The 27,632-nt window shown below is 44.3% G+C and overlaps 4 protein-coding genes across 7 annotated transcripts; 2 read left to right on the top strand and 2 right to left on the bottom strand.

Annotated features, from left to right (window-relative positions):
- Positions 1 to 1,730: 1,730 nt before the first annotated feature.
- LOC117740863 (sorting nexin-18-like) lies at positions 1,731 to 8,749 on the bottom strand. The gene is made up of 4 exons (XM_034547494.1): positions 7,375 to 8,749; positions 6,556 to 6,849; positions 5,198 to 5,580; positions 1,731 to 1,994 (listed from the first exon to the last, which is right to left on the bottom strand). The coding sequence occupies exons 1-4, from the start codon at positions 8,148 to 8,150 to the stop codon at positions 1,768 to 1,770; spliced, it is 1,680 nt and encodes a 559-aa protein (XP_034403385.1). The 5' UTR covers positions 8,151 to 8,749; the 3' UTR covers positions 1,731 to 1,767.
- A 916-nt stretch (positions 8,750 to 9,665) lies between these two features.
- Positions 9,666 to 14,219, top strand: LOC117740446 (coiled-coil domain-containing protein 106). Of its 3 annotated transcripts, none has more exons than XM_034546860.1 (6): positions 9,666 to 9,881; positions 10,660 to 10,962; positions 11,409 to 11,871; positions 12,338 to 12,511; positions 12,915 to 13,106; positions 13,246 to 14,219. In XM_034546860.1, the coding sequence occupies exons 2-6, from the start codon at positions 10,669 to 10,671 to the stop codon at positions 13,560 to 13,562; spliced, it is 1,440 nt and encodes a 479-aa protein (XP_034402751.1). In that variant the 5' UTR covers positions 9,666 to 9,881; positions 10,660 to 10,668; the 3' UTR covers positions 13,563 to 14,219. The 3 variants fall into 3 exon arrangements, with proteins under 3 accessions (XP_034402751.1, XP_034402752.1, XP_034402750.1); XM_034546861.1 differs by having other exon boundaries at positions 9,666 to 9,897; positions 12,990 to 13,106; XM_034546859.1 differs by having other exon boundaries at positions 9,666 to 9,897.
- Positions 14,220 to 14,406: 187 nt separating this feature from the next.
- On the bottom strand, positions 14,407 to 16,671 carry inip (ints3 and nabp interacting protein). 2 transcript variants are annotated; one of them, XR_004610618.1, is made up of 5 exons: positions 16,341 to 16,671; positions 15,857 to 15,938; positions 15,615 to 15,702; positions 14,754 to 14,943; positions 14,407 to 14,648 (listed from the first exon to the last, which is right to left on the bottom strand). XR_004610618.1 is itself a non-coding variant. In XM_034546862.1 (4 exons), the coding sequence occupies exons 1-4, from the start codon at positions 16,363 to 16,365 to the stop codon at positions 14,845 to 14,847; spliced, it is 294 nt and encodes a 97-aa protein (XP_034402753.1). In that variant the 5' UTR covers positions 16,366 to 16,671; the 3' UTR covers positions 14,407 to 14,844. The 2 variants fall into 2 exon arrangements, 1 of the variants encoding a protein (XP_034402753.1); XM_034546862.1 differs by having other exon boundaries at positions 14,407 to 14,943.
- Positions 16,672 to 17,515: 844 nt separating this feature from the next.
- On the top strand, positions 17,516 to 26,542 carry snx30 (sorting nexin family member 30). Its single transcript, XM_034546832.1, has 9 exons — positions 17,516 to 17,813; positions 20,398 to 20,616; positions 21,808 to 21,918; positions 22,042 to 22,200; positions 22,789 to 22,978; positions 24,184 to 24,383; positions 24,926 to 25,015; positions 25,341 to 25,493; positions 25,893 to 26,542. The coding sequence occupies exons 1-9, from the start codon at positions 17,697 to 17,699 to the stop codon at positions 25,968 to 25,970; spliced, it is 1,317 nt and encodes a 438-aa protein (XP_034402723.1). The 5' UTR covers positions 17,516 to 17,696; the 3' UTR covers positions 25,971 to 26,542.
- The last annotated feature ends 1,090 nt before the right edge of the window (positions 26,543 to 27,632 follow it).

The raw sequence follows: 27,632 nt of genomic DNA, 5'->3' as shown, positions 1-27,632 counted from the left end.
ATATATATATATATATATATAATCACTATATATATATATAAAATCACTATATATATATAATCACTATATATATCCTGAAGCAAAACAGAATATTCACGAAAATACCACTTAAAAGACACAGAACAGGTCAAGTAAAACTATAAATATATGATCAACATAGATTTGACTTTCATTTATTTACTCACATACTGTTCCGATGTGTTACATAAACAGTGTTGAGGAATTATTTCATTCGTGAATTACGTGCTTGTGAAGAACACTGTTAACAACCTACCTGGTGGTGAATCCTATAATAAACCATGTGAGGTAAAAATCCAAGCAGAGGAGTGTGAAGTACAGCCTTGACAATAAATTATCCATGTGAGCATATAGTTGACAGCATACTGTAAAGCATTGTAATGCATTCATCTCAGTGATCTAATGTATGGTCAATTTATATTGATGATCTTCACCAGATCCTAAGCTTCCCTCTCTGTCAAAATACTGTACTGTGATCGATGGGGACCGACAACAAACAGTACTGTGTGCTTATGTTGGTTACTATAGAATGTTTTAGAGCAAGTTAGCATACTTAGAAGAGCAACCATCATTATTAAAGTTACTATGCAGAATATGAAAATGTCCAACGTTGGCGCCCTCAAGTGGTAGTACTACAAAAGACAGAATGAAAAAGAAAAACAACACATGGACTTGCAACAAGATTGACAATAAAAAAAAGACTATACCCTCAGGAAAAAATGTAAATATGCTATAATCACTGAAAACACCTCCACATGGTTGCTTTGAACTGAAAGATCTGGATTCAAAGATTCAATGCCGAGAAACATCCGCCACGTTGAGGTTTTCTGTACCCTGAGCCTGACCTCTGAGCTCCCGTGATTGAGGGAAAGCAGGAAGACAGATGTGGACTTGGGGGTTTTAATAACTAAAGGACTGCAGTAACCCGAAGAAATTAAACTGTGGAGCTACTTCCCAAAACAAGAAGATAGCCTGTCAAGACATTTTAAATCAGTCGGAGATCAGTTATTGTTTTAAGTCTTGTAAGACTAAAAATGCTGAACAAATTATAACATAGCAAAGATGTGAGAGCATCCGCGTTGTGACAGATGTTCAGAAGTAGGTCACATTTCAAACTGTAAAGAAATCCAACTGAACTCCCATGTGTCCTCTGTCCTCATTCACAAACAAACACGTACAGTCACGGCCCATCAACACAATACTGAACAGGTCATTCAAGTAAAAACAGACGCATATAGAGAAAACAGAAATCCTTAAAAATTCATTCGAGAGTTACCGCGTTCCAGAACAGAAGGTTTCCATAAAGCGGTGAGGCAGCAAAGAGGCGTGGAGCGATCACGTGAGCCTGTGACCGGGAAATTGGGAGGCAGCCCCGTCACATTGAGAGCAGCTGTTTTGGATATCTGTCGCGGTCCCGCTGAGTTGCAAGATGTGCCCGGAGCGTCAGCAAAAACCCTGTTACTGGTACATTCGTCAAGGCCGTCGAGATAATCCAAGAAGCTGTCTTTCCACAGTCGAGTGGCCTGTATATATATATATATATTTTTTTTTTAAAGACTGGTACATTTCTTCCAATGCTTGTACCAGGCCCAGGGTTTGCCACATCAGAAACAGCTGTCTCTTAAAGGACCTTAAGATGTTTTCCAATAATGTAGGACGAACACATCAAACCATCCCCCCCCCCCCTCCCCCCACTCCTCCCATCCCCCTCTTTGAAGTCCAACTCCTCTGTTCTCTCCCCATGCCTTCCTACTGGTCATCGTCATATTTCTGAAGCGCATCCTCCAGCTTGGCCGTGATCTTCTGGAAGAAGACGATCTGCTCCCGGAGGTGGTGCTGCATCTGGGAGCGGAAGTCCCGTACGCGGGTGCGGTGGAAGTGCTGGATCTCTGCGAGCGTGGCGCAGGAAATGATGTTGCAGCGGTCGTGGAGCTCGCCTTCCTGCTTTGGACAGTCTTTGACCTTGGTCAGTGCACCTGGGGGGTGGGGGGAGGGGGGAAGATGGTGGAGGGGGAAGAGAGGGAGATGACTCGCTGGTATACAATGTATAGAGCCAAATGAAAAACTGGAGCTAAAAGTAAATCCACGCTCGTGGGACAATCACAAAAGAAACGTAGCCTTTGAAACATGATGATGCAACAGCGTCAAAGGCCCACACTTAGCATCTATTCGGAAGGTGATTCAGTGATTGTTTAGCAACAGTAAATGCCCCTTCTTGAGAAAATGCCCCTTCATACAATGCTAAGGATGCCATTGTTTTACTTTATTGAGGTCATAAAGGGATAACATCGTTATAACGCATGTTGTAGTCAATACTCATGTATCTTAGACTATGTTCAGTAAACTGGGGGAACATGTTCCACTTTTCAACCCTCTACGACGTTGAGTTAGAGAAGCTAACGGGACGGCAGCGGGAGCCCGGATGTAACAAGCGAGCACAACCTCGAGTGAAAAAGACTACGAGGGAGAGAGACCGGCCGGCCACAACATTTAGTTTTCACACGACAGAAACCAGCTGCTTATTGCACACTTTTTCCAGGGTCGCTGAAGTTATCCGACGCCCAGTCGTGACTCAGAATGTATAGTTCAGTGTGACTAAACCTTCAGAGGGGAAGCAGCAGAGTTTGGATCCGTGAAAAAAAAAGGAAAAGAAAAGAAAAAGGGTGAAGAGGAGCTCCAGAGCAAAGCTCTGACATGGCAGCATGTGGAGGAAATGATGAGCCGGATTGTAGGCTGGCACGGCTCTCAATCATGACCCAGTTGCCCTCTCTTTCTAGATCTCTCTCTCTCTCTCTCTCTCTCTCTCTCTCTGACAACACAAACACACACCAGACCTGCTCGAGTGCGCTAACGAACGGAAATAAACTTGGACTTTGCGCTCCTTGCTACCATGGCGATAATGGAGCTGTAATCTGAACTCTTGTGCTGTTGGTTGGTGGGAAACTGGTTCAGCTCTGTAACTACCCCAACCCCCCCACTCTTGCACACACACACACACACACACACACACACACACACACACACACACACACACACACACACACACACACAGACACACACACAGACACACACACACACAACCATCTTCTTCTTCTTCTTCTTCTTCTTCTTCTTCTTCTCCCTCCTTCTCGTGAACTCGCTGTATCACTGAAGGAGGAAAAGAGGGAGAAGAAAAGAGGAGGAGGGGAAACTAATCCTGAGACTGCTCCATGTTGCATTCCTGCAGTCCCAGGGCAACACAGGACAAGAGGCCCAAGAATCTCTCCGCTCATTCAAATCAGATGTATCCTTTGGACCTCACAGACAGAAGTTGGATGATACCGTATGGGCGCATTTAGGTCAACAAAGATGTCCGCCCTCAAGAGCACAGCAGCTGGGTTTTTTTTTTTGCGCTGCAATGTTGCCATGCTTTTGTTATGTGGTTATGGCAGAAATGGTCAGCGCTATATGACGCAGATGGATATTAGTAGAACGAAAGCTTGGGTGAAAAGTTAAAAACTGGTGTCAAGTTCTCTGTGTTTAATTTTTTTGTAAATCAAAAGAATGTAATCCAACGGTGAGGGGGGAAAAAAACGGTTTTGCACTAGCACAAACATTTTTGAGGATCATTCATCAAATTGACTGTTATGGAAACTGTGACCAAACCAGCCATCTTTTGTTCAAGGTAGTTATTTCACAACTGTGGCTGAAGTGCAGACTTTGCAGTGTGTTCATGAGCGATTGCTGGGCAGACAAAAGGGTTTCCTGTGAATAGCAGTGGTGGATTACTCAAAGTTCATGAGCGATAGAAGCACAGGCTCTGAGTCATATACGTGTATTTCAAAAGAAATAAAACAGAAAGAAAGAAAGACCCCTGTTCCTCTTCTTACCGTGAATCTAACTTGTTTTACTGAGTGACGGTTTCCAGAAGTGAAAATCATGGTGGTACCCGAGAATGATGACGGGGCTGTTTCTGAGGCTCCACGAAAGCAGAAATGATGAAATCATATCCGATGACATTGCCATAAGTTGCCCTTGATATGAGTTTGGTTAAAGCTCGGGTCGGTAACGTTGGAGAAACAAGCATGAGAGAGCTAGATATTTAAAAATATTCTGACCCAGTATACCCACATATTACAACAAGCTAAGATCTAAGTAATTAACTCTAAATCCATAATCGGGTGAGGGTGTCTTGCAGGGAAATAAATGTTCAAAAGCTGTCCGAAGTTTGGACGCTCTTTGCGGGACGTAAAACATTGTGTTCCATCTCAATCAGAAAGTGGGTGAACTCCTGTCAGTCACGGGGACTTTTTGGGATTCAGGCTGTGTTTCCATAGCTGGAGCTGCGATTGTGTCTAGAGAACAGAGCTCAGCGGTCTATAGAAACAGTGCCTCTATGTTTTGGCTAACGTCAGGACTTTGCGTGCCAAGAGCGACTCCCTCCTCCCAACCTGCAGGGAACTAACTAACAAGCTAACTCCTCTGTAAGTCCTTTGTACATGTGTGTGTGTGTGTGTGTGAGTGTGTGTGTGTGTGTGTGTGGGTGTGTGTGTGTGTGTGTGTGTGTTTCTGTGTTTTTTCCTGTGAGCGAGTGCAGGCTCTCCCATTACCAGAGCGTTACAATGGTCTGGTTGATGTACGGGTTTCAGTTTTCAACCCAGATAGACGATTCGGTAAATGAAAAACAGATGTTGAAACCAGTCGGAATCTCTCTCTCTCTCTCTCTGTGTGTTATCGCTATTGAAATGATTAATACACAGGCCGGCTGCAGGCTGGATCGCTTTGGGAAACGTACCAAATGATTTCTCAAAAGTAAAACGTAAATAAGTCTCGGAGTATTTTGTTTCAGAATAAAAGCTGAGAGTGAGAGTAATGAATCCTCTGGATGTAAAACACTCTTCCCTCCACGGGCCAGAGTCCTGACCACTCAGGCCCCACCAGCTCCATTTGAAGCTAAGTCTTGACCTCTGACCTCCCTGTAAACAGAGGTATGCCACGCCAGGCATCTGTCTAATGTCTTGCAAGTATGTTCCTACAATTTCCTTTTTTTCTACCCCAGTCTATGACATCGTTTAGCATTTACAACCCTCACCAAAAGCCTGAGTGGGGCCGTAGGTGCGTTAAAGAGCTCATGCTGCAAGATAGAAAAAGGAAAAGGCTGCAAATGAGCTCATTGCGTTCACACAAAACACTTTCTCACCTTTCTGCACGTGGATGATGTCCGGAAAGTTGGCCAGGTGTCCTCTGTAGAGGTCCAGCAGGTCAGAAATAGGAGCCAAGTCCTGGCGCGGCTGCTCAGCGAAATACTCTCCCACCGCCTCATAGGCCTCGCCGGTGTAGGCGATGGCTCTGTTCAGGCCCGCCGAGTAGGTCTGCTGGTCCAGCTCGAACGCCTGCCCAAGGAGTGCGAAGGACTGTCCCACTTTCTGGTACTCCTTCTTAAACCCTGTCATCTGCTTGCGAGCGAACTCGCTGATGGTGGTGTTCACGACCACGATGTTCTCATCCATCCTCTTGGTGAAGCTCTTGAAGCCTTCGATCTTGCTCTCCACTTCCTGGAGGTCCAGCGGGACAGCAGGCGTGCTGCAGACGAGAATGGCAAGTCGCGGCCATTTTTAGACAATGTGGCTTCATTCTGAAAGTCTTTTGTGATTATTTTACATTTTGTTATTGAAGCATTACACTCTATTTAGTATTCCTGTGTTCTACTTATCTCGCCCTCACTATCAGGTTATTGAAGCATTACATCATCTTTATTTAGTATTCCTGTGTTCTACTTATCTCGCCCTCACTATCAGGACGCCCCCCCCCCCCCCCCCCCCCCCTCTCTCCCTTCCAAGGATGAAAGCTTTCCGTTAAAGCAAAGTTTAAACAAAGACAACTGATAACAGCGTCTTGCTCAAGGGCAAATATCCTCCACTTCATATTGGTGGACAAAATAACAAATAACAGGAACATCTGACAAAATATTGTATTATATCCCAGCACCTCCAAATAATTCATTGATTTTTGACACAATATGAACCCAAATTATAAACTTCCCCAACGGTTTCTGTTATTTTGTCCACCACCAGTACACCATACATTTGCACAGTTTGTAACATAGTATTAAGTGCTGTAATGTATGGTTTTGGTGAACCATCTTTCCTTAAACCTACCAGACCATGACTGTTCTTCAGCTACTGATTGCCTACATTTCCCAGAATTCCCTTTACAATCTCCAAGGGCTGGGCTGTAACTTGATACACTAGTAATAGTTTATCGTGTAAAGAAGGTCAGGTCCCTGGGCCTCATTGAAAACCGGATTGCATTGTGGTCTATTTCCTGCTCCTATTGGTGTCGATACTGGATACGCCTCTTTAACAATGGATGTTGTAAGATTGTGGAATGCTGTTGGAAAATGGTGACCCTAGAATGAAGCCCTTGTTCTCGGACTGCAAATGGCATCATCAGTGTATTTAAATGTCAAACAAATCACAGGCTTATTCGGTTGAGTAGTCAATGCTTTTTTTGATCGTGTAATAAAAACAAACAGCGCTTCATAAACCGGCCTCCTACCTGATTGTGAGGAAGAAATTGGACCCAACCAGCTCGTCCCTCTCGGCCTTCCTCTTGCCCATTTTCCAGGCCTTCTCGTCCGCCCCGCACGTCAGGAAATGCTGGAAAACGTCGCAGCGCGCCAGCACCGGGTGGCTGGTCATGTGGTTCATCCACCAGATCAGTCCCTTCCTCCGCTTGGAGATGAAGTCCTCCTCGAAGCGGCCCGTGGCCTGCTTCTCTGGCAGGTGGGGGACTGAGATGACCGGGAAACGCTCCACGAGCCGAGCGTACAGCCAGTCGAAGTGCTTGTACCTGCAGGGACGATGCAAGACGAGACGGGTGGGAAGATTTACGTCTGGGGGATATTTCGAGTGGATGAGAAGGTTTGGTAAATCGGACTGAGGGAGATATGGAAGTGAGGTCAATGGCAGGAAGAGGTAGTTAGAAAGAGTGAAAAAGAAGGACGGATGCAAGGGGAACACATGTGAGCCCCCCCCCCCCCCCCCCCCCCCACACACACACACACACCAAACAGCAGGAGTCAGGACCATGTGGACACTGAAATGTAAGGGAGTATGTGTTGGCTTGTAATGACAGACCTACTGACAGGGAAACAATGTGAAAGGTGCAGAGGGGATCTCAGAAAGGAAAGAGGAGATTCCTGAGGATTCCAGAGGGCAAAAGTGCTGTTTTTGCAATTTTGTGGCCACAGGAAAAGCCAAAGAAGCATTCATCTTTAAGTGTACGGGGGGCCGGAGGGGATCCGGTGAAGAAATACGATTGGAAACCCCAGAGAGGGAAGAGGAGGAGTAAGAGAAGCAGGAAGCCAGCCTGTACCTGCGGTTGACTTGTACGTTGGTGTGCGTCGGGGTCAGGCCGTAGGACATGTAGCTCTTCATGCCTTTGAACTTGGTCTGCTTGGTGGGGTCGTCGATGGTGCACATGAACGGGTACGGGTCCTCCTGCCACTCGGGTCCATGCTTCCCCATCGCCACGCAGATCCTGTCCCCGTCCTTCACAAACGCAGAGGCCTCCCCGAGCAGGAAGGCCTCCCCGCCAGACTTGACAAAGGTGGAGAACCTGTTGAGGTTCCTCCCCACTGTTGCCGAGCTCTTGGCTTGCTGATGCTGCTGGGTGCTCTCGCGCCGCCCGGGCAGGGAAGTGGTCACCGGGTACAAGGGGGGCGATCTGCCGAGACCCTGTGACGCATCAGCCACAGGAGAGCCGTCGTCCCAGTCGTCGTCCCAATCGTCATCACTGCCCTGGCTGGTGTGGAAGCTGCCTCCGCCGCTGCCCCCACTGCCGGCCCCGAGTCCTCTCTGGGACTGGGCGTCTGGGGGCGAATGGGAGGTTTGGGAGGTTTGGGTGGGCGTCGGGGCTTTGATTTTGGGCGAGGACAGGCCGTTATTGTTGGTGTTGGAGGTGATTTGGTCCCTGAGGATCTCCACATAGGAGGCAGGGAAGAGGCCAGCCTCCCCCCTGCTGTTCTCCCCCTCCAGCCAGCCATCCAGCTCCTCCTCGCTGAAGAGAGTCACCAGCTCCTTCTCTGTTATGGAGATCTCGCCTGGGTTTTCAGAGTGGAAGTCGTACAACACTCTGGCCTTTAACGCCATAATTCTAGCACAATTATTATTTGCGTTTTTTTTGGAGCAATAATTTTTTCTTTTTTTTCTTCTCCCCCTCAACCCGGAATTAAGCCTTTAAAAATCCCATATATATATATTCGGGTGATTTAGATCACGCAGCAGCAGCAACAGTTGGGACTACTTTTCCCACATGTGTCAGAACCCAAACAGGCTTGTGTCGGAGAACCGTGCCTAACAGAACAAGAAGAGGAACAAACACACGGGCTTGTACACCCGACACCCACCTCCTCTCTCCGCTCCTCTCAGATATCATTGGTTTCCATGCAGAACTTAATCCGAGGCGGAGGAACACTGTCTCTCTTTGGGCTGTTTTCTCTCCGCAACGAAGGTGCCGTTGAGAGTTTAAAGTTGACGAAGTTGCGACGGCTGTGAAGCGGCTTTATTCCTTCAGATGAGAACCGGGGGAAATGATTTATTTTTTTTCCCCACCCTGTTCTCCCCGAAATGCTCGTTAGTTCGAGGCAACCGTTGTAACACGTAGGAGACGGGCTGACTAACGGAGGGTGGAGCCAGCAGCAAGTTCAGTCAAGTCTCTGAATTCATACATGGAAATAAAACCCACCGCTCCGTCATCTGAGTGCTCCTGTTGTGCAGTCTGCGTCATCCTGTCTGCACGTGCTTCAAAATACATACATAGGCCGTCTAAATGACTATTGCTCATATCATATTATAGGCTTTTATTTAATGCAATCCTCTCACGAGTTCACAAAAAAGCGTGTTTGTATATCTATATATATATATATATATATACACTACATCACCCAAAGTGTATTGTCTTGCAATTGAACTGCAGAATGTAACTTTTATTGAACTGCTAATAAGCTACAGTGGATGCCAAATGGGATGTGCACATTGGAATTTATAAACAACTTTCTCCCTTTACAAATTCATATGCAATTCAATATGCAAAACACATTGTGGAGGGAAGGGGATACTAATGCAAGTAAGAATTAACAAGAATACTACGCCTATACGACTAATTTCTGCATTTGTTTGCGACATATGCTTTTATTATTTAGTCATTACTATTGCATTGTATTACTCGTTTGCTCCATAATATGCACAGAATGCTAAACTGTATGAAAACTGAACATTTTAATATATTGTAATATAATATAATGTAATTTCATTTAATATAATATAATTTAAAATAATATAATATAATATGATATAATGTAATATAATATAATATGATATAATGTAATATAATATAATATTACATATAATATGATATAATGTAATACAATATAATATAATTTAATATAATATGATATAATATAATATGATATCATGTAATGTAATATAATATAATATAATATAACACAATACAATATAATACAATATAATATAATACAATATAATATAATATAAAATAATATAATCGGTATTGTGAGTTGACCCGCCCAGGCCACTAGAGGTCAGTGTCATGAAACAACAGACAACAGTTCCTCCTCCAGACCGCTAGTTGGCAGTAACGCAACTTTCCCGTCGGATTCCGGTAACACAGTATTTGCTTCCAGACAAAGAATGTAATAATTAAACACACGCCGTAAATCTTATGTGATACTCATTATAATTAATCGACCACTATGTGCCGCGTGTCATTGTTCGTCGCCTCGTGGAAGCGGCCGACGCGTGTGGAATAAGCGAGGACGTGGTGACGAGCGGAATGTTTTAATTAGTATTAAAAAAAGAAAGGTAAATATAAGACATGGTAAGTAACCCCCGCTTTGTTCTCTGATTAATGGTGGCGGACAGACGTGATGGCTGATGACCCGCAACATGTCCGCTTGTCCCCGATGTCGGTTTCATTGGAGTTGAAGCGAAATGTAAAAGTTGCGGGTTGGAGTCTCGCCTCCAGCGGCGTGTTGTTGTTCCGTGAGGGCGAACCGGAGCGATAGAGAGAGCTGGGCTCTAGTTCTTTAATTATTTGGCACCATTTTAAACATTGCTTATGTATTCTAAAGTTTGAAATTGATTCATCGATCTGGCAATATTGACATAAAAATGTACTGACCAAAATGTAACTTTTTTTTTTTGTATGGTAAAATAAATGCCAAGCATTGCTGGTTCCAGTCTCCCAAATATAATAATGTGAGGCTTTTCTTTTCATCACGACATGATAGTTACCTCAATCTTTTTGTATTTTGATCTGTTGGTTGGACATACAACCATAAACCACTATGGACGGTTTCTTAAGGATAAGATGGTTTGAAGAGGCTGCACACTAAACAGACAATCCTTTAATTTTTACGGCTGGAAAGAGATTTAAAAACTGATAAAAAGTGATCCAGTTAAAAATCTAATCTTAAATCATTTATTGTATAAATAAGCTCTCGTTGGCATCAACATGGTAAAACCTTGATTCGTGGATTTAACTTGTATCAGCCTTAACAGCTGCTACACAAGAATCCATCAATGGCTGAGAGCTGCAGACACTTCCCTCTCTCTCTCTCTCTCTCTCTCTCTCCTCCAGGTTCACAACATGTCCGACCCGGTTCAAACCACCCCTGACGGTCTCCGTAACCTGGTCCGCTGGGCTCACAGCCACGGAACCATCTGCAGCCTCATCCCCAGCCTGCAGCAGCTCACCTGTGCTTCCCATGGCAATGTGCTGCCGCCCGGTTCCGGTGGTAGCAGTGTCCCCGTCGCCAGGTGGGGTTGTGCCGCTGGACACTCCTACCGCTGGCCCCTCAGTGACCACGGCAACGGCTGTAGAGGCTCAGCAAATACCAGCCAGGGCCCGGAAAGGCTTGTTGGAGGGCGCCGGTCCAATAAGGTAAAGCCGAGATTTTAGGTACTTTGTATGTGTTGTTGTCTTTATTTTAGATATTCAGTACAATTTTAATACTTCAATATATACAAATAGTGCAATCCAAATGTTCAACTGCATATATATATACCCTTTAGACTGGCTTATTAAAGGTACACCGGTTGGAGCATCTAAACGAGGCAGTGATCGGTCTTTGCGTCTAGTTTCTACATTGTTCACCAGAAATCCGTTTCTGGATACATCTGTGTTACAAAAAGGACCATTCAGTTGCAGAAATAATATGATTGATTCAGTTTTTATTTGCCATCTACCTAAGTGTCTTTTTTTTTTAAACTACCAGTAGAAAGCTCATCCCAAGCCACAGAAGACCTTATGCAGCTGTTCTTGGTTTGACGTTCCATACACAAGGAGATTACGCCTTTAACTTTAATTCCTCATCTTTTCTCTCCCAGGTGACAGCGAGATCATCATGTGACCTCTGCTATAACGAAGCAGCATCCGAGGGGGAGGAGTTCAGCAGCTGGCCGTTTGACAATGATGGGTGTGATTCGTCAGCCACGGACGAAGGCGGGGACTACGAGCCCCGGTCGTCTAGGAAAAGAGGCGGGACACCAGGACGAGCAGTAACCAGGAAGAAGGTCAAGCAAGAAGTGACCTCGCCGGAGGATCACGACGCCGCTGTCAACACAGCGAGCACGGGGCCAGCAGAGACGGACGCTGGCTATGTGTCGCAGGCTTGTCGGGCCCCGAACACAGACTCTCAAATCACGCACACACTGTTGCCCAAAAAGGCCCTCACACGGGGCCCTCAACCACTGCATGGACAGGATCTGAGTTGGGAGAGATTAGAGGACCCAGAGATGGAGCTGCTGGCAGGAAGCAGCTACATGACGGAGACCACAGGGACGTCTGCAGGTACAGCTGGGCTGTGAGGCTCGAAAAGACCTGCAGTGACAGAGCCTACATGTTGTGATTAGATTTGTTTAAATAATTCCCAATAATGCCCCCTCTCAAAATGTAGTGAGAATCTTGGGAATGTTTCTCTGTGACAAAAGGATAGGCAAATGTTCTAAGGCTGCATTTGACCGCGTCATTGGGCAATAAAGTCCATCATTACCTTTCAGCATATTGTAAATAAAGAAAAACTAGAAGACAAACTTATCAGAAAGAGTGTTTTAGGGATGGAGAGAAAATGTATTGCAATATGCTAAAAGGGTTTTATGGCGTTTTTGCCCAATAATGCAACAACAACAAAAACTACGTACCCAAGCTTTAATTGTAAATAGGTTAAGACACAAGAATATATTGATATTGTAAAAACACTGTCTTCTTTTAGGATACAAAACAATACGTTAAAGAGTTTCTTACCGAATGTTTGCAGGGGAGCAGAATGAGCTGGAGAACCTGCACGTGTTACTTCGTGCCGAGCGCAGCCGCAACCAGCAGATGACGGCGATCATCTCCGGCCTGAAGCAGGACAAAGAGATGCTGCAGAAGGAACTCGCCAAGAAAGCAGACGTCATCTGTGACTTCCTGCAAGACAAACTGCGGCCAGGTAGAGCCCGCCGGTTCAATGGCAGCTTAACCGTTTGTTGGCACTTTTGGATGAGATAACATTTGTTTGCGCATAGTATCTGCCATTGGAAAATTGTAATTTAAAAGTACCTCAAATAATAGTGACACAAATATTAATCAAATAAATGCAAACGGTAAGACAAATAGTACTGACGATAACCGCAGTAGTAAAAGAAGTCAAATAAATCATCAGTAAATTGGTAAACGTCAACAATCAAATCAAAAAGGAAAACTGAAAATGCCATTGAAAAAATACTTTCTAACTATTAATTTTAACTACAGTACTGTCGCTAAGATGTTAATGTTGCCGCACCGATTGATTTTTTTTTTTAGTGGTATTTTAGCCAAATTCAGAGTTGCCATTTTTCTATTTCGCATACTAGAAAAGAGGTGGCCTTGTTGCTCTAATCCGATGGAGCCGGGAAGTTCACACATGTCCTGTTCTGACGATGTGGCAGGGGTCGATTCCCCGACCATCTTTGACTCGTGTGAGGAAATGGAGCTCCACCCTCTGGACCACTATCGGGCCCCGAAGAGCAAATGGAGCCGGGACGGAGAAAACCCCCGCGTTCGGAGTAAGGACACGACCCGACGGGCAGTAATAACCACCGTCATACCGTGGTTATAAGCGCCCATAGAGCAGATGGAATTGTTGATCCTAATTACGCCATTCATTTGCCTTTTTACATGTACTGATGTGTCTCTCCTCTCCAGTGAAAAACGTGGGGGGCGTAATAGCGCGCTACATGGCAGCCCTCGAGGAGTTTCGCTGCAGCGTCTCCATGAAGGTGGCCTTTGACCGGGTCGGCGTGGACCGCAACACAATTTCCCGCACGGCGTCCATAGCGGAGCTCAGTATGGCCGCTCCCGAGGTGTTTCACGCACTGGCGCCGTGGGACGAGAAAGGGGAAACGCTAGCACATTACGCCCACCGCTGCCGACAGGCCATGGATGACAACACGAAGGCCAAGATCAAAACCATGAAGGGGAAAGGCGAACTACTGCCCATCGTGTCAAACCGCCCTCACTGAACCAGAAGGCCACAGTGCATACTTCTTGTAGGCCTACGTATAAAAAGGAAGTCCACCTTTTTGGAAGCTTTAATTTCTCTGTTGGATACTTGACTCTGTGGTCCTCAACTTATTCCAGGAATTTTATCACACGGTTGTTTTTATCTTTTTCACAATCCTGTGTACTTCTAATCATTGTGTGGCTGCACTACATTACCTTCTGGCTACATTTCTGCCTCTGTGGGTGCCTGTTGACCAATGGATTGGCCTCACCTTGTGAGGTTGAAAGAAATTGGACCAGGGACATAAAGTGTGTGTGTGTGTGTGTGTCAGACATTTCTACCAGCCACCACAGAATGGTTTTCACCTTGTGAGTCTGTGTGTCGTCTTGGCAAAATAGTGTCTTGGAGATACCGACAGGAGTAGTCTTGAGTTCTGTCTGTCTGTAGTCGAGCCATTTCATAAAGTGTTTGAGTGACCACCACAGAATAAACCAGTTTTCTCGTATATCACTTCATGAAATGGCTCGACTTTTGATGTTCCAGTAAATAGTCTGATGAATAAACTGATTTTTAATTAATTCCGAGGTTCAGTGATTCAATAATGGGTTTTTTATGCATGTTGTATGGGTTGTTTTGTGGTCTGCCAAACAGTTTTACAATAAATCCACTAAAAACAGTCAATGTCATGAAGTTAAGCAAGTCTTCTTTTGTTTTAGAAAAGATAAAAACTGAAGTGAGTAAAAATTCAGGACGACAATGTGCACATATCTATAGACCATGCATATGCTTCTAACCCCTCTTTTTATACTTTCAAAAATAAAAACTGAAATTATATATACAGTATATATATAGATATGTATATCTACAATTGAATGTAACAATTTTATTGTTCAAATATTGACACAAATCCATTTATGTAAAAACCCTGACCAAATGTGCGTTTTATGGATCGGTGCGGTGAAAGGCAACAGAGCAGGATGGCATTTACAGTGTCTGTGTTGTCTTTGTCCCCCTGCACAACTCCAACGGATGTTTCACAGCTATCTGGAACCTTCTTCCGACTTCTCTGAGAGCTTTTCCTAAATTCAGCCGCCAGCTTGTTGGCCTGGAAAATGTAAAAAAAAAAAAAAGTGACCGACTCACACTCCCCTGAGATTGTTTACGACACGTCAAACAATTGTCCATGAATCAAAGACTTAAAAGAGAGTACGTGGGAGACACGTGGGTCGGGTGTGCACTGTGTGCTGTTTGAATGCTTTGTGTCACACCGGGCAGCAGGAGGAGGACGAAGGGTAAAAAGGTCAAGACTCGGGCTCCAGGCGGGGAATGACGGGGAGGATGAGGTTCCCGAACGAGGAGTCCTGAGTGATGAAGAAGCCCGATGAGTGCGTGTGTGCATGCTGTAAGAGAAGACACAGTTAGGCAAAGGTTTGTGTTAATACCGACCAAATTCACAATTTTTATAATGCTAATAATTAAACCACAGTTCTGCAATAGAGGTGCTTATAGCTAGATTGTGTTACCTTTTGGACAGAGCTAGGCGAGATGTTTCCCTCATTTCCATTGTTTATCCTAAGCTAAGCCAACCACTCTGTAGTCAAAATGTTGGAAAAAGGATTTCCGAGACTTTACGTCACATTAAAACATGAGGTTTGATGCACCAACAACCGTGCAGTGACTATCAGGCCTCTTTTTACTTCTGTGAGATGCTTCTTGTTGCCTACAAACCTCTCTATTACATAATGATTTTCAGACCTCTATTCAAGCCAGTGGCGGGTATTGAGCTGGTATTCAGCAATGACTCGGTACAGGTGTCCTCCAAAATGCGTCCCACATCAGTCAGAAACTGCAGAATAAACTCGAAATCCGTCGGAAAAACCATGACGCCAAACACAGGAAGTCAGCGACACAGAATGAAAACCTAACTGGAGATTTACTCAACAACTATAGGTACGACCATGATTTGAATAAGATAACATAAGACATAAGATGAGCAACTGAAGTATCGATAGTTCGTAATAAAACTTGTGTAAAATGACATGGAGATGTGATTTGTGTTGGACTGTCCCACCTGTAGGGCAGCTTTCTGCTGGGCAGCGATGTGCTGCTGTTCTGCGTTGTCCCTGAACTCCTTCAGACTCGGTCTGGATAGCGAAATGCTACAGAATGAGATGGAGGAGAGGGGGGAAATAAATAAATACAATTGAATATTGATATACTATGGATATGGATACACTATCCCAATGCTTAACGCCTCCATGAAAAGGACGGAGACTCCTGTTGCCCTCCTCTATGGCCGGATACTATCCCTACCTAGCTCCAGGAGCGCTCAAAAGCCGTCTCCTCTCCTTCTCCAGCTCGGCCAGGATCGCCACGCGTGTCTTGTTTGGGAAGGCTGGATGGAGAAGAAAAGAAAGAGACAACATGCATCAGCTAACATTTCTTTATGCATCTAAAGACAGGCAACATGTTTGAGCAACAAGAATAAATAAATATATACACGTATATATGTATTTATTGTCTTGTATGAAGTGACAGTAGATGACAGAGGAGTAAAGCGGAGCACAGGTGGATCACTTCTAGACTTCTAAACATATAGACTTTCTTTCAGCTTTTATGGTGGAGGGAAACTAATGTACAGAAGCTGAAAGACAATTAAAGTCAGCCATTTGTCCTCCAGGGGAACCAGAGAGCAAAAGGTTTCCGGGGGGGCAGAATTCGTAGCTACGCCCCTGGAGTCACAGCGCGATAAAGACAAAGACCTCAAAATTAAAACGTTTGTCCCGAAACCAATTACCTTGTCCTGGAGGATTAGTAGCCATGTCTGTGCAGGTAGCGAGAGGCAGGTCAAAATAACGAACGACAGAAAGGAGTATTAGCTAATGGTTCACGTTTTATGTGTGTGTTTCTTTCCACCCAGCTAATGTTGCACTGGTGGATAACGGACAACGATAAAAGTCCCCCTGGGTGCTTTCCCTTAAACTGGAGCTGGATAAACTACACAGTACTTGCTGTTGTAACAGTAACGTTAACTGAAAGTTTAAAATAACGATAAAACTCTTGCTTATGTACGGGTAATGAGTCGCATTGTACTTCTTGAAACCAAGAGCCGGTTTGTCAGATAGGTCGGTTAGATAGTTGTAAAAAACGAGGAGGTGTCACTCTCTTCTATTTCCGGTAATCAAAAGGGTGATACAGAGGAACCAATGAAACGGCACGAAAGACAAGTGAACGTGCATGATAAAAGTACATGTACCTAGAAATAACTTAAACGTATCAATTAATCATATGAGGCCATACAGAGGTCCAAAATATGCACAGGAAAATCTAAAAATAAATAAATCTAAATCTAAAAATGAAAGCATAAATAACTAATAGCACACATTATTATGAGGTCCTGAGACAGGGATGTCGTATGTGTATAGATTGCAAAGCCCTCTGGGGCAAATTTGTAATTTGTGATATTAGACTATACAAAATAAACTGAATTGAATTGAAATTATCCAATATTTTACACCTGACAATTAAGTGCTTTAAAATATGAATACATTTGAGGACACATGTTCAATCTTGCCTTTAGGACCAATAGTTTGATCAATATAAAGTTTACATTTTTCTTCCTGGGCTTTTAACCACACCTCACTGTCTTTAGCGGAGTGAGTTTACTTGTTTTTGAACAATGGTGTTGTTGACAAAAACACGAGATGGAGCTGAAATCTCTGGAAAACTGCTACAATTAATAATTAATTTGTATTTAATTCACACTGTCTGCTTATTACATGATGTCTCGTATGTTTCCTGCACTTGTAGTGCTGCGTGATGTCACAAGCTTAAAAACCTGGTTAAAAAATGAACAGTGTTAGCGGTTTCAATAACAGTGAACCAATTTTCAAAATAGACGATCTTTAGCATTCCATTCGTTGCCTGTTATCACGTGGTGCATGTGTTTACATCCGGGTTCGTGTAGTTTAACTTCCGGAGCTGCGCAATGGGAGTCAGCTGACAGTAGTAACCAACCAGCGGGTGTAACATATCAACTGAAGAGACCCTGAACGGAGGAAAAAAACCTTCCTCTCTCTTTCCGTATCAACGGCGGAGAACCGGACAGCCGTTGTCCCCTGATACCCGGCCACGTCTTCCCGTCTTCCGCAGGATGAGTGTCGGTGCTCCGAGAAGCCTGGCCAGCTCGGGGCAGAAGCCCATCGCGGAGATCCTCCACCCGCTATCCGCAGCCGAGGAGCAGCTCTCCGTCACCGTCGGAGGGGACAAGGTAGGGTCCGCTGGGGCTGTTCTGAGACCAGTTTGAGACAGTCCGGGGAGATGGGGAGAGGAGGACGGGTCACCAAACTACGCTACAAACTACACGTTACACCAACCTGTTTTCACTCTGGTCCCAGTACTTGTGGTTAAACCCATTAAATAAGTAGGAGCAACGTGATGGAAGTTTAACGGAGGAAACTGGATAAACATTGATTTTAAGCCTGGATAAACCGTTTGAGTCACTGATTCATGAATGCCATATTTCAGAAACCAAAATCGATGTCTTAGCGAGCTCACACTATATCTCGTCAAAGGACTTAAATTAAACAAACAAAAATATTAAGAGGGAACGATCTCACCGATGCGCACAAAGTACACAAAGGCGAGGTTTCTGTGATTAAACTGGATGGTGTGTTTACACGTTGCGTTGTAATGACTCCTCTTTACACGTATTCTTGGTTAGAAAACAGATTTCTCTCGTTCCACTTAGTAGAAAAGGGACCTGGCATCTGGAAGCAAGGATATACCAAACAAACAAACAAACAAACAAACAAACAAAACATGCTTTTGGTTCTGTCTGCCGTTGTCTGTTTTACTGATGCGTGACACACTTATATTGTGCAGTTTTTATTGCCAATAAGAGATGCTGTGATGCATGCTTTCTTTTTGTGTTTGTTTGTTCATTCATGAATAGCCAAAGACCACCTGAGGCAAAAAGAACCTCCACACTAATTGAAAATGTGAAGCCTGTTCATGTCACAGAGCGGATATAACGCCCACGACCGAGGAGGCGACGGTTCTGGTCTGTTAGCACAGTATTCAAACCGCCTGTCAACACACTTCAATACAAATGGATGGGCATGTAGATGATGTGGCTTGGGAACAAGTGCTTCTTTCTTTGGTGTGGATCAGGTTTTCTTTCAAAGGATTTCTTAAAAAAAAAATGTTTAACCCTTTTTACTTGTAGACCTAATAGGCAATATCTTGCACATGCATCCCATGATTGTTAGTCATTTTGCAGATCCAGATTTAACATTCAGTTACATTTATTTTGATCAAATGCATTTACAGAATTGGGGGCACAATTTTTGTATATTATAAATTTAGGGTACAGTCTTCACTTATCTTGTTTCCTGAAGCAGAGGTTGCTGTCATTTTTAATATGCCCCTTTTCAACGGAGATATTATTTGACCTATCGCAGCAGGAAAAGCACAGGCGTAAATGGTCAAATTAATAAAGGATTCAGGCATGCTGGCTCACTGTCTGTCCCACCTGGGCCTTCTGAATACAACAGAGCCATCATTAATGTGATTTTGTAAAACACCTGAGGTGTCAAGTCAACATGTCTGCTGAAGAAGCAGCTTATGAAGATGGTAATGTGGATATGACGACCAACCACGTAGACGTTTTTCAGCCAAATCTGTCCAATATGTTTTGAAATAACCTTTGAGCCCTGAAATGCAACACGTAAGCTCGATCACAGTATAACAATGACAAGCAGAATTCAAACTTTATATCCCCTCCCTCATCACGATAATAATAATTATTACATTCAAACATCCCCCCCCCCCGCCCCCCAACTCATGGCAACAGATCTATGACATGTGGCTTTAAAGGTTGTTGCAGTGAGACATTTTAAATGAGATTTTATTTTCAGATCCAGTTTTTAATGACGCCGCCCTGCTGACTCTTTGTTTTTCCGCCCTTCCTGTTGCAGTGGTTACATTTTAACCATTTTTTTATTTTTACATTGCACATTCTGTTGCCTACAGTGCCGGCTGTTTGCTAAACGAGATCTTCAGAGTGCCTTCTAAGTGTGCAGCAACAGCCCATATCAATCCATTGTAGAGATGTGCTGTTCCATTTACTTTGTACGCCACAGGTTGTCCCTTCATTGGAGGTGTAACACTTTCCACAGCCTCCACTTTTGTCCAGTTACTTTTGTCCAGTTATTTTCTTTTTATAGTTTTCTTTGAGTGCTCTCGCTGAGTTGGGATGGAGCCCGCCGGGCAAATTTGCTGTTGCTCCCTAGGTGCTGCTATAGAAAGCACTGAAAATTTGTTATAACAAGTCTGGAGGCACATATTTTACACCAAATTAAGTGTTGTTAATGGAAGTGTGTCATCCTGGAATAGTCTATAGTTTGATAGTGATATTGATCTAAACAGATACTGCACTTAACAGGAACGTGTATCTGTCCTTCGTGTATCCTGAAAAACATGCTAACATACTAACCAGTCTCTTTTCCCAAAAATATAATAAAACAAAAAGTTAATATTTGATAGGTTTATTGTCAACCTAGAGATAGTACAGCAAGCCATTGTTTTCCCGAAGTTGGACATCTTTTTTGTTTTAGGGCTGTAAAAAAGTATCCCAGTCCACAAATGCTCCATTTCTTCCCTCTCGTCCATCATTCGATTAGAGGGCTGGGCGTCGTGTCAGACCATGAGGGGTGTGCACGCGGCCTCAACAAGAGCCCCTTTGACAGATTGAAACAACTGCATCGGCCATCAATCTAGCAGCTCTTTGTCTTGCAGCGTTTCCCATTGCAGCATCTGAGTTTTGATGTCACTATTTGTCTCTCTCTGCGAAGGAAGCCGGGCTGACCAACGGCACGCCGGTTGAGACGTCAAGTCCCGCCTCCACGTCGTCGCTGTTGAACAGGCTGCAGCTGGACGACGACCTGGAAGCGGACATCCGGGACCCCTACGCCGAGGCCGCAGAGACCCGGGACCTTTTTGTCACAGTCGACGACCCAAAGAAGCACGTGTCCACCATGGAGACCTACATCACCTACAGGGTCTCCACCAAGGTCTGCTATTGACTGGTGTCATGGTAACACTGCCCACTTGGCTTTCTGAGGACTGTAGGGGCTGTGATGAACTAATGGGGTCGTAGTGTTTGTTTACCATGTTTTAGCCGGCCTACCCAATCAACAATTTCTGCCAACCATTTTTTTTTTTTCAAAGCATACAATTAATATCTATCCCCCATTTGGTTTGGAGGAGGTAATCAATCCCAGTGAGCATTTAGTCTCCCGTTTTATTATTTTTATTTCCCCCTATTTGTTTTGTTGCGTTTCATGATTGTTTTAAAAACTCTCCTTGATGGTGTGTTCAAGGCAAGTTTTATACCAAAGTGCTATGAGAGAAAGTTTTTAATTATTTTAAATTTATGCAAGAACTTTCAGTTTTAATTTTACTGTGCTGTAATCTTAATACACCCAATGAGTATTTAATGGGCTCAAACATGCAAAACGGGACTCTAACGAGGAAGTCACGTCCCTCCCATAAAAGATGTATATTCCACAGGGCGGATGCATTCACCGACCTATGTTTAAAGTGGACCTTCTGTTCCATCTTTCACGTCCATCTGCCAGTAAACAGAGCAGCAGCTCTCCGAGGCACCACTTACCCTGACGGGACTACGTTTTGCTTTGACCTTCAGCGGAGAGTCGTAGCTTTGGAGTAATGAAAGAAACGGATTCAGAGGGAGACGCTGCCAGCAGCTGCCGGGTCGCATCGTGACGACAGTTGCTATGTGCGCTCAGAGGCCGTGGACAAATATCGCAGCCCACTATGAACACAGACTGTTAATTGAGAGCATGTGGGGGTTGTCTTTTTACACCGTATTGTCAGAGAGAGAGTGTGTGTGTGTGTGTGTGTGTGTGTGTGTGTGTGTGTGTGTGTGTGTGTGTGTGTGTGTGTGTGTGTGTGTGTGTGTGTGTGTGTGTGTGTGTGTGTGTGTGTGTGTGTGTGTGTGTGTGTGTGTGTGTGTGTGTGTGTGTGTGTGTGTGTGTGTGTGTGCATTGTCAGCTAGGTTTCAAGGTCAATAAGCATGTACAGTTATCCTAAATTGGCTGAGACGTCCAGGGACACGCCCACATTTCAAACTAATGTGTACTTGTGAATAGTGTCCTCTAGTGCTGTCTTTTAGGAGGTCATTGATATACTGTATCCTCCCAGCTAACAAAGCAAATGTGTTTTGTGTTTGTTTTCGTCAGACATCACGGGTAGAGTTCGACCTGCCGGAGTACTGCGTGCGACGGCGCTACCAGGACTTCGACTGGCTGCGGATCAAGTTGGAGGACAGCCAGCCGACCCACCTCATCCCTGTAGGTCAAATGAGCCACAGCGCACGCTGACATCCTGGTTTCCGCGGTGAAGCCCCTGACTTACTTTCTCTGCTTCTCCTCTTTCCTCCTCCTCCTCCTCTTCCAATCCCTCTTCCTCTCCAGCCGCTGCCAGAGAAGTTCGTGATGAAGGGCGTTGTGGATCGTTTTTCAGAGGATTTTGTGGAGACGAGGATGAAAGCTCTGGACAAGTTCCTGAAGCGGGTCGCCGACCACCCCGTACTCTCCTTCAACCCTCACTTAAACACTTTCCTCACTACCAAGGTGAGACGACGCAAAGTTCAACTTTTGATTTTTAGGGACAAGAAAACTATTTGTTTCTCACTACGATCGACACGCAGACACATTCGGCTCGGTCGGCGCTTTTCCTGTCACGTGCTTTCATGCACTTCATTTAATGCAGCACTTAGTCATAGTGCGTGTTATTATGTACAGAAATGATCTCGGCAGCGATATTTCAGTAAAATGCTTTACTGCTTCCTTTTGTGTGTTGGGTCTGCCATCAGTCACACATTTAGTCTCTAAGTAGCTGACACAAAAGACGAGACTTTATTGTGGGGAAATAATGGGGAAATAATGTTGTTGCAGCAGTAAGATAATTGGATTCAGAAGTGGAGCATAAACTATATACAATGTAAACTACTAAATACGAAATCAGCTGTGGGGTTCTTTTTAAACACGCATGTGACAGTTTCAGCACATTAACTGTAGGAAAATAATTGAATATCAACATCTGTGGTTGAGATTGTTATTTAAGATTGGGATGAATTGGGTGATTTTCCGCGTTTACACCCAAAAACCGAACACAGAACGCAACCGCTTCATACCTGTTGTCACTGCGTGCGTCTTCAGGACCTGAACAAGCGGCAGGGTCTGGCCCTGCTGAGCAAGGTGGGCGAGTCGGTGAAGCACGTGGCCGGAGGCTACAAGCTGCGGGCGCGGCCGGCCGAGTTCGGCGCCATGGGCGAATACCTGGACACCTTCAACCAGAAACTGGGAACCATCGACCGCATTGCCCAGAGGATCCTCAAAGAGCAGTCGGGTACCAGCACAATCCTATTAAGATCACCTGTATCACCTGCAGGTTGCTGATTCTGCCTCCTTTTTTATTTAGTTGGACACTTGTTAGTTCTATTGGAATTTGGAAAGGATGACTTTCAATATTATTGAGGTACACGTACGCAGGCTTGAAACTGGTTATAAACCAGTTAATTAATTTGATTGTAATGTTGAAGCAAAGGGAGGGAGGGATTAATAAAAACCTGTACCAAATGAGAAAAGTATTCCACCCAAAATGGTAATTAATGAACAACGTAAATAAATATATGGATACATTCAAACTAGATTAATGAATACAAAAAGCAACAAGACTTTGATCTTCCATTTACCAAATGGCTAATCTCTACATACTGGATCAGCAGTGGGTTGGAACGAGCACTTCTTCATTATACTGTTTTTTTTTTGGCGCCAGGAAGCGACATTTTGAAACCGTTGCCTGTGCTGCTTGCAAATGACCTCAAGTAGTACTCCGTATACTCTCCTACTTCTCTCAGGAGACCCACTGCCAGCTTTTTGTGTCTTCTAAGTTACATTGTGCTTGTGGTTAGCTTGTGTCATGCAGTCGTTCGGTCTCTACCCGGGTGGCTGTAACTAGCTTGTGTGAATTTCTCAGCAGTATTGATTCAGTGCTGTAGTGTTTGGTTAGAGGAAACAGCCCCAGACCTTTGGCATGGTTGATAAGTGCAGGCCTAACTAATGCACGTCATGTGATCTTGTAAATACCTGACGCTCGATGTCCTCATCTGTTCAGGGTTTAGATGTGATGCAGTCCGTAGGCCTAAAAATCCGCAGCGCTAGAGCCTTGTTTCCACATTATTAGGACAGGATGGAAACTCTGGGAACTGTAGATGCAGATGATGCATGAGCTGCCGTGCAGGCTTTATAAGCAGCCCGGTGTTTAGCGATCACCCTCGTGTAATTTAGCAATCCAGATTTTTTTCCATTGAACATGCCAATCTCTCCATATCGCCTGTGAGGAAAGGGAGAACGTTTTGCTGCCAGTCCACCAGTGGAATAAAGTATTCGCTGCTCAGCCTTCAAATCTAGACACGGATTATCCACAGGTCATTAAGAAGTATGAGAAAAGTAGAAGAAATTTAAATTGTATAAAGGAAATAAGAGCATAACTATTATTTCCGGTTTGCTTGTCTAACCACCTTCTTTTTTTGTTTTTTTTAACCCCACTAGAGTACCTGACGGAGCTTCGTGAGTACGGCACCGTGTACTCCAGCTGGGCGGGATCAGAGGACGAGCTGCGGCGCCCCCTGGAGGGCGTGGGCGGCTGCGTGACGACGTGCTGCGGAGCGCTGGAGGACCTGGGTGACGGCATGAGCCAGGACATCCTGCCCGTACTCCGAGAGTACGTCCTCTACATAGAGTCCATGAAGGTGAGAGGGACGAGGGGTAGCACGGGACATTTAGTTTAGTTTAGTTTAGTTTAGTTGGTGTTGTAACGAGCGGGATGCAGGACAGCAATTCAACCTGGTTATCAATTAGCCTTTATGGCCAGCAGTTGGTATACAACGCAGAACCCAGATGTAAGTAAAGCATAATCTATTTTTCATTTTTAAAACCTCTTTTGCACATTTCCCTTATCAACGTCATTGATTTTTGTAAATATGTAGTTATTCTGAAGAAGAGGCCATGTGACTCAGTGGTACACAAGCAACTCAAAGTGTGACTTTGGAATGTCACTGACAAATAGACGGCAATAGGTTTTCCCTACGATTTTAATACTTATTTTGTTTGCTTGACAAGATCTTTTTTGAACTGTTTCACACGCACACACATTCTTATTATGATTATTTATTTCATTTCCACCTATGAGCAGCTCCTCCTGTTTCTTTTGTCTGAGAATAGTGTGCATCAACAACACACAAAGAACCCAATAACACACAAAATAAAACCCTTGTTTTGTGGCTGATTGCAGAGCGTTTTGAGGAAGCGAGACCAGAGCCAGGCGGAGTACGAGGGCCGACTAGAAGCAGCCGTGTTACGCAAACAGGAGGACCGAACGCCAGTAAGCCTCCTCCTTCCTCTCGTCACAGAGTTCACTTCACAATATTACTTTCTGTGATGAGTATAGTATTAAACTGGAAAATGTAAATAATGCAAGATGTTTAATAGTCTCTTTTAAAAAAAATATAGAAAGATTCTCTGGATTTTAGAGGGAGAACTGGTCCAGTCTTCTGTCACTTTGTCAAACTTCACATATCTCTAACGCAACCCTCCCCTCCAAAACCCCCTGCATCACCTCGACCCCCCCCCCCCCTCCGGTTGTAGCCTGCACCCTGCAGTGTAGTGTAATGCCCCGGTAGCTGTAGCGCTCTCTGTTTTCGCCGTAGATGCCGCTCGAGGTGGAGAAATGCCAGGACAAAGTGGAGTGTTTCAACGCCGACCTGAAGGCCGACTGGGAGCGCTGGCAGAGCAACAAGAGACACGACTTCAAACAGCTTCTTACCGGCATGGCCGACAAAAACATCAACCACTATGAAAAGGTACGCAGGCCGCTGTAAAGCAGCGTTATGACTGAAAAAAAAGCGCCGCACACGCGTTGGACTTTAAATCTCTGTGGGAAGACGTGATTGTCTCGTAATCATTGATCCAAACACGTTCATACTGTTAGGTCAAATTGGGTCATATTCTCTGTATCAAGTGAGCGCCCCGAGGGCTCTGTTGTGGACATTTTGACATCGGAGCTGGGCCAAAGCACAGACCTCTAAATGATGTCAAAAGAGATGCTAGCGTGCACGTTTCCCACAATAAGACACAAAAACAAACTACCTGGGTGGAAAAAAAAGGATAAATGCTGTATTTACATGAAGCTGCAACAGGTTAAATATTTCTGTTGTCTCACTGCATCCACCTCTTTCCCTTCCACTTCATTTGTTCTGCAGTGCCAAGCAGCGTGGGAGTCCCTCATAACTCTCCTCCAGGACAAACAGACTGAAGACAAAACGAGCGAGACGAACTGAAACATCTCCTCCTGCCGATGGTCTCTCTCTCTCCTCTCTCTCTCTCTCTCTCTCGCTCACACACTCTCATGCCAAGGAAAAGGAACAACCAGGCTGCAGATTAGAACTGCTGGACTTTGCCCCCTGTTCTCCAGTGAGATGATTGTACAGAGGGGAGCCATCTCTCTCAGAGATTTGACCTGCAAAGGAGGTAACAAATGGTACATTCTTGGACACTTGAGAGACTTGCTCTGTACAGACATTTCCCTTTTTCTACTTCATATTTCCATTTACAGTCGGTTGCCAATGCTAGTGGTGTTTTTATTTAGCCGCGTGCTCGCTCTCCATGTTCGCATTGAGCCAAATGTGAAGGATGACTCTTCGGCGACGAATAAAACCGATAAGATCACAGGATGTTGCGTGAGTGTGAAGTATGAGGTCGTATTCAGAGCATCCTCGAGATTTAGATTTATTCCCGTCAGGATGTAAAACCCTTTTTTTATGTAACACTCAAACAATACTCATGCAATTCTCTTTCATTTCCTAAAGGCACCATATTGGCTGTAAATTAAAATGCAACATCTTATACTTAATTTAAGGGTCATACATGTTTTTTTTGTTTTTTTTCAGGTTTCAGCCCATACACTCATGTTTGCCATTTACTGTTGACCTCTTTTATGACCTCATAAATGTTATGGTTTTTCCCTATCTTTCCCGCAAACCATTGTCATCTCGTGACCTGAAACTGACCGCGTCATCAGAGCTTTTGAACTTGTGTTCAACCTCAAGTAGCGCACCGGCGGAGCAAAGATGTCAAAAGGAAACAAATAAAAATCAAAAGAAGCCAAAAGCAAAGTGTGGGTTTCCCTTCAGCAGGGAAGGGGCCATTGTGTGCTTGTGTTGTAGCAGCACCACCTGGTGGTTAAGATGAGAATAGTTTTCATACCTTTTGAAACCGCTGGCTTAACTTAACAGCGTGCTCCTTCTGTTGGTTTCTCATGATATCGCCTTTTGTGTTTTGTTTTTTGTGCCAAGGCCATTTCCATCCATTTCACCTCCCTTCAGGCAAACACTGAATGTTGGTCAGGGATGCCAAATGGCGCAACAGTCAGATTCACCCAATGAAATGAACACGGGGAGTTGAAAGTATAATTTATTGCCTTTTTCTTAAACAAATGAAAACATTTGGCTGTCACCTTTTAAAAAAAAAAAAAAATAATAATAATAATTTTGTTGCCGTGATCTAGGAGCCTAAAGGTCAAACCTCACCAATGATGACCAGGCACAGCTTCCCACAACCACATTTACAAAGCTTTTGTTCATTTCATTGCACGTTAATGTTTCCCAACACGTGTAATGATCATTTCTGTTTTGATAAGAGTTTCTTCAGCGTAATTGGATGTCTTTCAGAAACAAGGTGCTGATTTGAGGTTTCGGGTCATGTGCTCTTCGAGGCCTCTGTGTTTTTAGTCGTTCCTTTTGTAAATGCCCATTGGTCAGATTGTCCCTGAACGCTCCTCGTGTCTATAGATCCTCTGTGTTGAGAAGGAACTGGCTGCTGGTAAACTGGATTTATTACGCTGCCGGTTTGTCTATATTTATCCCTCTTATTTTCCCCTTGAGTGTTTTTAAAAGCACAAAGCAGATACTGTTTTTTCTTACTACCAGAAGTCAGTGAGGTGA

This window comes from Cyclopterus lumpus, chromosome 12 (assembly GCF_009769545.1).
Source record: "Cyclopterus lumpus isolate fCycLum1 chromosome 12, fCycLum1.pri, whole genome shotgun sequence".
Lineage (NCBI taxonomy): Eukaryota > Metazoa > Chordata > Actinopteri > Perciformes > Cyclopteridae > Cyclopterus > Cyclopterus lumpus.
Note: the sequence above shows the minus strand (reverse complement) of the source record. Positions and strands in the feature narration are given on the sequence as shown.